Below are 12,087 nucleotides of genomic sequence, written 5' to 3'. Positions count from 1 at the left end.
ATTTAAAAGTATTCAATCTTGTACTTGTTTCAATCAGCTCAACTCTGTTCTGATTATATCAAGTTAGAAATTTTTGAGGCAGGACAGAATTCGAGATTGTCCTCGAAACATGATATATATGTATGTATGTCTCTATTATTTTTTTATTATATGTATTAATTATTATGTTATGGTTTATTTGTTCTTATTTTGTGTTTATATACTTTTTATTGACTTATATTAATAACTAAACACTCCTCTCTCATCTATCATATCTCCTTCACAACTTTGAATGCCATTCTCAACTTCTTATTCCTCTGAACTCACAAGTCTCAACTCAATTCCTGTCTCTAAATCTCAATCTAATTTTAAATGCTATTGTTATTTATGTAATCACAGCCCCCTCTCCCACCCCAATCCCTCAAACATTATAAGAGGGGCTGGTGTCTGTTGTAGCCCCCCTCAAAAAAAAAAAAACTCATCATATATCTTTTTTTAATTAAGGTCTGATATGTATAAAATACAATATGCATACATTTTTTTTATTTGTACTTCTTTGGTCCTATATGTAAGGTAGAAAGAATACTTATTTTGGTCCTATTTATAAAATACTTTAATGAATATTGTGTCCATTTTTATCATTACTCATATTAAATGTTGGGAATGATATTAAATACTAGAATATTTTATTTTTAAAATATGTATATTTAATAAGGATAAAGTAAAAAAAATATGTTAAATTTTTATATAAAGTTAATGAGGTGTAAAATTTTTTCTTGATTTCGATAAAAATACTTGAAGTGACTTATAAATAGCACTAAAAAAATATATATTATATTCAGTTATTTTGATATATGGTATCTTGTATTTTTTTTCAATTTTCTTGAAATATTTATATAATTATATACTTCTAATAATTAATATAATAATATATTTTAACTAATAAAATTAATTTTAAAAATTAAGTATACATTTATTTTTTAAAAAAATTGGCCCCCTTGATTTTTAAAGTTGGTTCTGCCCCTGTGTACTCATCTTATTTATGTTTTAGACTTATCAAATTATGTGATTTAATATTTTAATAAATGTTGTATTCAGTTATCTCTTTCACATTCGCTTTAATGGGACATCATGATTTCTAACAAGACGGAACGGAATACAGGATAAAAATTTAGTTCAAATCATTTTTTAGGACGAGACATCAGATAGAAATGTCTCGATCCTGTTCTGTGAACACCCCAAGTTTCTTTAATGATATTTTTCTAATATTACATTTCCCATTATATTCTACCTCTCTTTAATGTTCTTTCACAACTATAGTATTAAATAAAGAGTATTTTTGAAAGTTTATGTTTTTATTTTTTAAAAAATAAGGTTGTTAAGTATATTTAATGAGCTTTATTGATATGCATGATTTTATATAAAAATATTTTATAAATTAAGACAGAGATAGTACTGATCATAAATTTAAAAACTCAAAATGCCTTATACTTTTTAATATGATACGCTCTCTATTTTTAAATATAATAAAAAATGTTGTCTCATATAATTTAAAAAAATTGGTCAACTATAATAATTATATTTAAAAATAAAAAATTATATTAAAATACTTTATGTTAATTAATATAAGTATGCATCAATTATTTTTTGTTAATATAAATTATAAAGGGTAGTTTAATAAATTTGTAATAAATTTTTATTAAAATATGTAATTTTATTTATAAAAAATGATAATTTCTTAACAAATAAAAACAGAGGATGTATTTTAGAAAAACATCTCATAGTAATGAACCTAGCAGATTAAGAGACCATAAGTAGCGCTTAATAACCATAAAAAGCAAAAGGGGTAGAGTAGAACTGATATTTCCCAAAATTTTACGACCCCACAATTAATATAGCAGATGACAGTGACTGTGCGAAGTATTTAAATTTACCACTGGCAGACTATTCAGCCAACTTGCTGTTCCAATTAATGGTTTAAATGCAGCAGTTAATTCCGTGCACCATATTTCAGATGCTTCTACCGACTTCCCCATATCTTATATTTTCATTTCATGATTCAATTTACTATTTCATACTAAAACATATTCATCTAATCCTATTTATAAAATAGAGTATTTAATTTGACCTTATTTATAAAACATTTTAATAATTATTATGTTTGTATTTTATCATTTTGCCCTTGTTAACTATTGGGAAGTCTATTAAATATTAAAATATTTTATTTTAAAGTAGATATTCTTAATAAGAGTAAAGTTAAAATATTATTGAATTTTTAGATAGAGTTAATAAAATTTAAAACTTTTTTTAATTTTAATAAAAATGTTAAAAATAATTTACAAACAGAAGCAGGAGGTATATACCAACACAACCAACCATTTCATAATCATAATCCTAACATATATGAAAGCTAGTCTTTTTAGTTTTAACATTTACATATCTGTTAGGTGAGGGCTATTTAAGCAAAAGGGTTAATGAACCTGCAGTCCTCAGGTCTCTTGCTTGGTTCTTTCTTTTTCAAAGCCTTGTGTTCATCTAATTAAAGTATGGCATTGGCATCATTACTAGTGAAGCAGACAATTCTGATACTTGCTGTAATGCCATGGCTTTCACTTTCTGTGGGCGTTCCCAACATCAGACAACTTGCAATTCAGTATAATGTTTCATGCATCTTGGTGTTCGGAGATTCAAGTGTAGATCCCGGAAACAACAATGTTCTTCCCACCTTGATGAAAAGCAACTTTGCGCCTTATGGAAAGGACTTCTTCAATGGCCGACCAACAGGAAGGTTCAGTGATGGCAGGCTTGCCTCAGATTTCCTTGGTCAGATTCTAACTAACTCCTTTGTCCGTCTTCATAGATTGCTTTTGACTGGACTAAGTTGGTAGTTTAGTTTAGAGGCACAACTGAGAAACCTTTCGGATTAAAATCTGTTTAATATGGACTGTTGATAATAGTTTTTCTTTTTTTTTTGAGCAAACTATTGATAATAGCTTTGGAAGTTAGATATTGTCATATGTCTCTTTCAAGAACAGGAGGATCCTACCATTTCAGAAGATGATGTTTTTGTTATTCACATTTATCGTTTGTTTTCAACTTCACATTTTAGAAAAAATAAAAAGGAAGGAAAAAGAAAACTTAGAATCAAACTCTTGATGCAGCTGAGGCAGTAGGATACAGAAAAACAGTTCCAGCATTTCTAGACCCAAATCTGAAGCTATCAGACCTTCCACATGGGGTTAGCTTTGCATCAGCAGCTACAGGATATGACGATTTTACTGCCAATATTTCGGTAAATTGTGTGGCCTTTTCTGAATCATTCATGAATAAATTAAAAAAAGGCCAAGCAAATTGATAATTTTTTTCCTCACATTCTCGTTTTCCTTTGGTGAAACAGAACGTTCTGCCAGTGTCCAAACAACTAGAGTACTTTGAGCATTACAAGATCCATCTGAGAAAACTAGTGGGTGTGGAAAGATCAGAATTCATTGTAAGAAATGCCCTTTATATCATCAGCATGGGCACAAATGATTTCCTCCAAAACTACTTCTTGGATCCTACTCGCCCCAATCAATTCAGCATTCTACAGTTCCAGAATTTCTTGCTCTCCCGCTTTTCTCATACCATCGAGGTTCTAAAACCACTTGTTAGAAAGTGGAAGCAACATAGCCCGGAAATGGATAGGAGAACAAATGCTCAAGAGCCATGAGATTTTAAGTTTAAGACATGCTGTCTTTTCGCTACTCTTTTCGGGCTTTGTTGCTCCTACTTTCCAACACCCCTCTCTCTGATCTTAGTTTTTTTTTTCTTTTTTTTTTTCCCTTTCCTAATAATTTTCTTGAAGGTTTGATTGAAGCTTCTCATGTGGAGGAGTGCAGGGGATGCACAGGCTAGGAGCCAAGAGGATTATAGTGGTGGGGGTACCACCAATGGGATGCCTTCCACTGATGAAAGCGTTGCAGAACAAGAGAGACTGTGTGGCAAGCTTGAACAGAATATCATACTCATTCAACTCAAAGATATTGCACCAAATGGCAACCTTGAGGGCAAAACTTGGTGTAAAAATGGCCTATGTTGATGTTTATAACTCTATCCTCAATGCTGTTCTTGACCCCATCAAGCACGGTAATTAGTAATATCAACCCACAGCCTATTTGACCGTTCTCTGATGCATCTTTAGACTTGACAGACAGAGGACAATGAATTTTGCAGGATTTGAGGAAGGATCAAAGGGATGTTGTGGGACAGGGACAGTGGAATACGGGGAATCATGCAGAGGATTGGAGACATGTTCGGATCCAAGCAAATACATTTTCTGGGACGCTGTTCATCCCACAGAGATGATGTACAAGATTGTGGGTGAAGCAGCCATTCGTTCTGTCGCTAGAGAACTCACTTCATAGCTCCATAATTATTCTCTACTACTTGTTTTACATTATTATTATTATTATTATTATTATTATTATATAAGTCGTGTGATCAAGTTTCAAGTGTAGGAAAAAATTGTACTAGATCTATCAACGACATGGGAAAAAGTTGGGTTTTACAAGTTTCAAATGAAATGCCACATTCGATCGCCGGTTAAAATTGTTTCATGCATGGTTACAAAATTGCTTCAACTTGGTTGATTGTTTTGCTAACTCACTTCACTGCTTTGCTTTGAGTGCTACGAAAACAGAAACATATTCTTATGGAACAGGACTGATAGAGGTAGAAGAGAAAGAGGGAGAGGAAGGATAGGAAGAAGGAGAATAGAGAGAAAAATAAAGATCAATTTCATTTATAATGATCCATTACAACCTAAAGACTTATTTATAAAAAATATATCTAAATACCCAAACTATCCTTATATTCCTAATTCTCCTAATTACCCTTATAATTCCTAATTCTCATATATCAATGCTCCCCCCAACAAGAGATCTTTGTCCTCAAGGATCAATACAAAAGCAGAAAATATATATCTAAAATAAGACTTAGCTTTTTTTTTTTTGACCTTAAGTTGCAAAAACTTTTAAAATAAAATAAGTTAAGAATATAATTAATGGACATCAAAAATCCAAATTTAAAAGCCCATCATAGCAAGCCACCTAAACTTGTGAAATGAGCATTGTCGAAGCTTGAGAATGTTCCTTAGCTCCATCTTCAAGATCCAATTCCACCCAAAAGCTTTTTGATAAGCCCAAACTTCATCAACATATTGTCTAGCATTATTGGAATTTAACCCATTTTGGATTATTCCCTTTTCAAGAGACTTTTGGGCCGGGGATGCTAGAGAACCCCAAAACATGTGAGAATGTGCTTGCTTGTTGCTGCGTGGAGAATACTGGGAGGACACTAGGGGCAAATCTGCAATCGTGGAAAAATATGACCGTTGGGGTATTTTTACAATCACACATGGACCCAGATGATCATTCAAGAAGCCCAAATTTCGAATTGGGTCCAGTTCAATTCCACGAGAAGCGCACACAGCTAGAGGATATTGAGCAAATCCCAACAAAAACCCTAAGTCCATGATCACTTACAAATCTCTACTCAACCCGTCATCTTCATGATTGAAGCCATACGCCTGAAGGCCGCTCATCTGACACCCTAAAGGTCAATTTGGCCGAGTTCATTGCCACCCTCATCTTTGTGTTCGCCGGTGAAGGCGCCGGCATGGCCTTCAACAAACTGACCAGCAACAAGGATGCTGAACCGTACAAGAACTCAACTGTAGGAGCTTCTGATGCAGAAGGAAGACTTGGCCTTCAACAAGCTGACCAGCAACAGGGATGCTCAACTATGCGAGAACTCGACTGTAGGCATCAAGTTTCTGATGCAAAAGGAAGACTTCAACGTTGCCATTGAAATCGTTGAGGAGTCTTTGTGCTCTGTTTTGAAAATTTAATGATGATGATGGCTCACCTTGTGAAGGCACATAACAACAAGTGGTGAAGAACCGATTGAAATACTCAGAAGAGAGGGCCCAAAAATTGATGATGGAAGTATAGTGCAAAAATCTCTCATTAAGTAGGTCAGAGTCATCGGTTACTTCAAATGCTTCAAGTTGATAAGTGTAGATGAGCTCGTTAATACTAGACACTCTCATGGTTCTTGATTTAGGGATCTAATGAGTGTTGTTGTCTGCACATCTTTCTTGACAGAATCGCATTCCTCAAACGCTGAGTTTTCCTGTATCGTCACATCTTCTATGCATGTAAACTTTGTTAACTTTGGTTGTTTCAATTTTTGATCAGTAACTTCTTGAATCGTGAACTCCTTCTCTATACTTTTGTGTTCTTTTTTATCTTTGTCAAAGTCATTATCCAGGTTATTTATATTTGTTGAACCAACATTCTCCATGTCTTGCTTCCCCTTTTGGCTATACTTCTCATGAAAATCTGCCATATATATGGTGCTAACTAAACTATTTGGATTGAAGCCTTAGCTAAATCTCTGGAGTTCAGGTTGAAGTCCGTTGATGAAGACCTTGGTGGTGGTGGACTCTGGAAGGTGTGCATACGGTAAGATTTCTTGGAATTGCTGTGCGTACTCAGTCACAGATGAAACGTTCAACTGTCCTAACTCTGTGACTGCTGTGAGGATTGTTTTTCTAGTGACTGAAGGCGGAGGAGGAATAGTAGTGGTAGACGCAAATGTCATCATTGTCGAAGGAGGGTACAAGCGTTGGTTGACAAGTAGAGTGAGCTTAGTCGAGATTTCATTCATCTGTTGTGAAATATGAGACATAAATTGCTTAAAATCAAGGCAGTGCTTTAGTTCACCTCTACGATTAGAGGATCAAATCTCCAATGGCTCCTCTATGACCAGAGAGGAGGCTCTGGTACCTTTGATAGGTAGAAGAGAAAGAAGGAGAGAGAGGAGAGGCAGAAGGAGAATAGAAAAAAAGATAAAAATTAATTTCATTCATAATAACTCATCACAATTTAAAAATTTATTTATAAAAAATACATGTAAATACCCAAACTATTTCTATATTCCTAAGTCCCCTAATTACTCCTATTATTCTTAATTTTCATGTATCAAGGACAATGTTAATTGGTAAGGATGAGGCTGCAATATCTTGTTTTCTTGCCTTCAAGTTTGGAAATCAGAGACCCCAAATCCATAACGAGCCTCATACTCGTAAATCGTAATCTTATTTTGCAAGCACCTGTTTTGCGGCGGCGATTTTATTTTCCAATTTCATTTTTTAATCATTATTATCTGATGATCATCACTATTAATTTTTTATTCCACCTCTTTTTTAATCTATTTTATATTTTTTTCCCCAACAAATGCTCTTTATATGCATTCTTTCTCACGCCACCTTGGTCTTCCATTGCTTCAGTTTTGGGATTCTTAGCCTTTATTATTTCGTGCTCACTTCGCCTTTTGCTAACATTCACTTCTAATTTAATTTTTGATTTTGATTAATTATTTTTCCCCTCTTGACGTTGAACTCAAACATTTTGTCAACATGAATCCCACTATTTTTTAATTTACAAATAGCTCGACCTGTTATAAATAAATTTTATGTTTTGTATTAAATAAACTTATTTTTTAGGATAAATGAGCACATTGACATCTAAACTATAAGTCTAAGAACGTATGAGACCATTAACTCATATTTAGTATGATAATGTTTTCTTTTAATTTTTGAAAATAGTTTAATTTGACTTCTATAATTAATAAAAATTAACTTTAACCAAAGAATGACAGATAAAAACATTAAAAAATTATAGCAGAGGACTAACAAATATAATAAATGACTTAAAAATTACAAACAAAGACAAGAAAATAACTGAAATGGACTAAAAAAAATTTATTGGTTCTTTTTTTAACAATTTTTAGGTTTTTTTTTCAACTAACAATTAAAGTTAACTTTTATTAATGATAAAAGATAAATTATATTGTTTTCAAAAGTTGAAAAAAACATTATATTAAAAATAAATTTAGGATCTCTAGATCTATAGTTTAGAAACTAATTTATTCTTATTTCCTATTATATTACACACACACACCTTCTATACTTCGAAATTTTCAAATTAAAATTCAAAATATAGTTTCTGAAGTTATTTCATTTGAACATTTAAAAGTAATTGTTAAACTTAAAAAGGTCTTGAAAAATTAGAAAAGTCTTCAATTCCAATATTGTGAATAATGAAAAAAAAGAGAATTATGCATGTTGAAAGAGGCTTGTTCCATTTAATACCCCATATGACTCAAAATCTAGATTGATAGGTAACAACAAATGTAGAACAAAAATCACCCCAAAAAAATTCTAAAGTCTAATAAAAATGGGTATATATATTGAGGGAAAAAAGATCATTTACCCGAGCAATTATTTCCCTAGAGGGGAAAAGGCAGCTATTGTACGGTATACCTTTGACTTTGTGAGCACAGAGACTTCATGAAGAACAAAGATTTAATAGCGTGTGGGTACTATCTTTATGTTGCAACAAACATTATTACATAAATGGGTTTCTTAATCATCAAAACTGATGCAGAGTACATGAGCACAAAACCTGCAAAAAAATATGGTTAAATTAATCTCAGTCTCAACAATCTAGAGGCTTAAACGTAAGCAAATAATAAATAAACTTAAACAGCAATCTCTGTTCTGATATATTGAAGGCTAGAGAATTTTGAAACTGGAGAAGCTTGTGCCAAGTACATGATGGTACCTGTGAAAAAAGCCACAAAACCGTACACCTGATATTCCCTTGCGAGCTTTCAGATGCTTTGCTTAACTGTTTATGTGTATGACAAGAGGAATTCAATGTGTAAAGTACATAGAATCTGCCTGGGAAAAAGTCCCAAGTAATTGAACAAGCACACAAGTCAAGAGAGAAAACAATAAAAACACTGAATCCCATTACTCAAAGTCTCCCTTTTCTTTTTTCCCTTGGTGTTGAAAACACTGAAATCCCTCACAGAATTAGCTGGTCAGCAGATTGAAGCACAAGTTACCAACTCAATTTAGAGCAAAGCAAAGCTGAGCTGTCAAAGCCCAAAAAAAGTCTTCATTCTGAGAATGCATACCCACCTTTTCTTATATATTTAAATCATCATCACTTTTCCTTTCTCTTCAGTTAACAAACATGGCTATTCATGGGAATCAAGATTCAGCTTCTGAAGGCATTCTTGAGAACGTGTGGGCTAAAATCATTGACAGCAATAATGGATCACAATGGAAAGAACTTCCTAATCTAGATGGAAGAGAAGAGTCTATGGAAGTTCTGAGAAGACTTCCTAGTTTAGGAAGATGGATATCAATGGGAGCTGATTTCTGGGAAGAAATCTTAGATGGGTTTCCAGATTGTCACAGTAAAAGTGCTGAAATTTGCAGTGCCTTTGAAAGCAATAAGAAGGTTGAAGAAGAACTAGAAGAAGAAGAAGAAGCAGTGAGAGTGAAAGCAGAGAAGAAGGTAGCTGCAAAACACTTCAGAGGAGTGAGGAGAAGGCCATGGGGGAAATACGCAGCAGAAATCAGAGACTCATCAAGGAAAGGAGCTAGGGTTTGGCTTGGAACTTTTGACACAGCTGAGGAAGCAGCTTTGGCTTATGATAAGGCTGCTTTGAGAATTAGAGGCCAAAAGGCATGCCTGAATTTCCCACTTGAGACTGTTTCAAAGGCCTCATCAGGATTTGACCAGAAAGGAAACTGTCAAGAAAATTTCCGCAGTTCCACAAAGAGAAGGTGTAGGGAGACAGATGCGCTTGCTGGTGTGATGAATGAAGAACGTGCAAAGAAGAAAATGACAAGCTTGGGAGGGGTGACAGGGAATGAAGATGATGTTTTTGAGTTTCAGGACCTGGGAAGTGATTATTTAGAAAGCTTGTTATCTTCCTTTTGAGAGAATAGTGACAACAGGCTAGCTAGAAATATTGAAGCAATTTTCCTGAACATATAAGCACATACTTTGATATTCATATTGTAAAAAACGCATGTCAAATGATCTGTAACTGTAATATCAATAGTAGAAGTATTGCATATTTGTATTGGAGATAATTCTATACCTCTCTGGCCCCCGGGGAATATATTTCTTTTCCTTGCTGTGTTGCTCATGTTGTTTCCAAACATCAAAACACATTGAGGTAAAAAATTTGGGACAAGGTGCGGTAAATATCTGCTAATTTTTATTATTTAGAGAAAAATGATGTTTTATGAGGTTAATAGAAATTGTACACCCTGTTTTTTTATTATTATTATTATTACAAAATGACAGGACTAAATTTGGAGGTGTACACCCTGTTTTTATTCAAAATTTACTAAAAGCAATTATGGGCGAATGCAGGGGAATTCTTATTATGTAAATTTTACTTTGACATTTTGTTTATCTTAAGCTTTTGATTCAAACTAATCCTGTCAGTTTTACAATCACTTCTTTAAAGGATATACCTTTCATCAAGAATTTAATCATTGTTACACATTTAAGGCTCAAAGTCAAAACCTCTAAGCTCTAATTAAACTTGATCAGCCTCTTAATTAATTGATCCTAATGTTCTAATGGTTTACTTTGAGCACTTTTTTAAAATAAGTTTTCATATAGTCTTATCATATATCTATATCAGGATACTTGATTTTTGAGATGATATAGACACTTTAATTTGTGTTTTCTCCAATCTAAAATGAATATATAGTTAATAAACTAAAGAAAATAATTTTTTTTTTTACTGGAGTTCTCTAAACTGATAAAATTAGCAATGAATGATATAGGGTTAAGATATGGTTATGATGTTTTGACCTAAAGACACCCCATATTTTATATTATTTAGGATAATTTTACCTCCACATTTTTCAAAGTACAAAGTTGCCTCCCGTTATCCTCTGATTGCATTGACCGTTATATGAGCATTATTTGCTTAACTAGCTTGCTTGCCATGTTAGCAAGCTATGTCTGGGGTTTATTTTATTTTCTTTCAATTGCCACTTCTTCAGTTTGCTTCATTGAACATTTTCTCCCGAAAAATCTCTCTTCCTCATCCCAAAGCTGGGTTGGATTCGATTGGTACAGGGACAGGGATAGGGGGATCGATTCATTGGTCAAAAGCTGGGTTGGGTTTGATTGAAGGGTTTCAAGGGGTTCGATTCTGGGTTATGTGATTTCTGGGTTTCATTGAAGGGGTTCAATTTTGGGTTCTGGGTTCCTTGAAATAAGTAGATCCAGAATAGAAATTCACCTGGATTTGGAATTAATCAGATCTGTTTGTCTCTCCATCAAATCCGTTCGATTTTGAGTTTCTAGGTTTCTGAGTTCGATCGAAGGTGTGTTCTTGAACCCAGGAGAGCCACTTTGTCAGGGATCTGGGTTTCTGGGTTTGATCGAAGGTTTCTAAATCCTTTGATTCTTCTTCTGCAGCAACAATCAGTCTGATTTTGGGATTGGAGGTCTGGGTTTGGATGGTTCATCTTTTTTAGCTATTTGTTAAAAAATTTTATTTCAATTTGTTTATTTTCTTGTAAAATGTGGAGCTTGCTGGAATGTTGATTGTGCGGCAGTGGATCTGGAATTTTTGTGTAAATGCTGCTATGGTGGATCTAGAATTTTTCTGGTGCTTGATTTCCCTTTTCATTGCTTATGGAACCTGTGGCTTTAGTGAGTGTAGGAACAACAAGAAGATCGGTTGAGGAGGAAGAAAAAATATTGATTTTCTATCAAATCTGAGTTGGATTTTTTTCTTTTCTTTTTTTAATTTTTAATTGTTAAAATATGTCACTTGATAAGTAAAAATCAAATAAATAGCCAACATGATCAGATTTTAACAGTAAGGTAAGGTTGTATCAAATTAAAAAATATTAAGGATGAAATTGTGCTAAAAAAAATACTTTAAGACATCAGGCTTGGATGAAAATATTGATGGCAAATCTATACCTTAACTCAAACTATATATCGTGTTGCTTCTTAGAAGAATTGTCATAATCAATTTGATTCAAGTTGAGTTTGAGGTCAAAATTAAATAATGTAATTAGGGCGATACAAAATAGAATCCATCCAAATTTAACAGGTTGAATTAATTGATTTGAACCAGATTAATTAATTCAATTGATCCGGTAGAATCTAGTCAAAATAGATTAGACTAATTCAATTGTTGAATGACATAATAAACATTTAAAAACAACTA

The 12,087-nt window shown here is 33.1% G+C and overlaps 2 protein-coding genes and 1 long non-coding RNA gene across 3 annotated transcripts in view; all 3 read left to right on the top strand.

The window, feature by feature from the left end:
• Nucleotides 1–4,553, top strand: part of LOC129305255 (GDSL esterase/lipase At5g45950) — a 48,129-nt gene extending 43,576 nt beyond the window's left edge. Inside the window, exons 3-7 of the mRNA XM_054945261.1 lie at nucleotides 2,548–2,802; nucleotides 3,141–3,271; nucleotides 3,377–3,610; nucleotides 3,858–4,104; nucleotides 4,192–4,553. Of these exons, the coding sequence (XP_054801236.1) occupies nucleotides 2,577–2,802; nucleotides 3,141–3,271; nucleotides 3,377–3,610; nucleotides 3,858–4,104; nucleotides 4,192–4,382 (1,029 nt within the window). The 5' untranslated portion in view covers nucleotides 2,548–2,576 and the 3' untranslated portion in view covers nucleotides 4,383–4,553. The remainder of the gene's footprint in view (nucleotides 1–2,547; nucleotides 2,803–3,140; nucleotides 3,272–3,376; nucleotides 3,611–3,857; nucleotides 4,105–4,191) is intronic.
• Nucleotides 4,554–5,456: 903 nt separating this feature from the next.
• Nucleotides 5,457–7,123, top strand: LOC129307113 (uncharacterized). The gene is made up of 3 exons (XR_008592301.1): nucleotides 5,457–6,175; nucleotides 6,401–6,482; nucleotides 6,576–7,123. It is a non-coding gene; the product is annotated as an uncharacterized LOC129307113 (long non-coding RNA).
• Nucleotides 7,124–9,018: 1,895 nt separating this feature from the next.
• On the top strand, nucleotides 9,019–9,965 carry LOC129304745 (ethylene-response factor C3). The gene has a single exon (XM_054944514.1). It carries the CDS (start codon nucleotides 9,063–9,065, stop codon nucleotides 9,816–9,818), a length of 756 nt encoding a protein of 251 aa, XP_054800489.1. The 5' UTR covers nucleotides 9,019–9,062; the 3' UTR covers nucleotides 9,819–9,965.
• The last annotated feature ends 2,122 nt before the right edge of the window (nucleotides 9,966–12,087 follow it).

Source organism: Prosopis cineraria, unplaced genomic scaffold, assembly GCF_029017545.1.
Source record: "Prosopis cineraria cultivar Desert tree isolate PC_DT_omini unplaced genomic scaffold, ASM2901754v1 PC3, whole genome shotgun sequence".
NCBI classification, from domain to species: domain Eukaryota; kingdom Viridiplantae; phylum Streptophyta; class Magnoliopsida; order Fabales; family Fabaceae; genus Prosopis; species Prosopis cineraria.
This window is presented reverse-complemented; position numbering and strand designations above follow the sequence as displayed.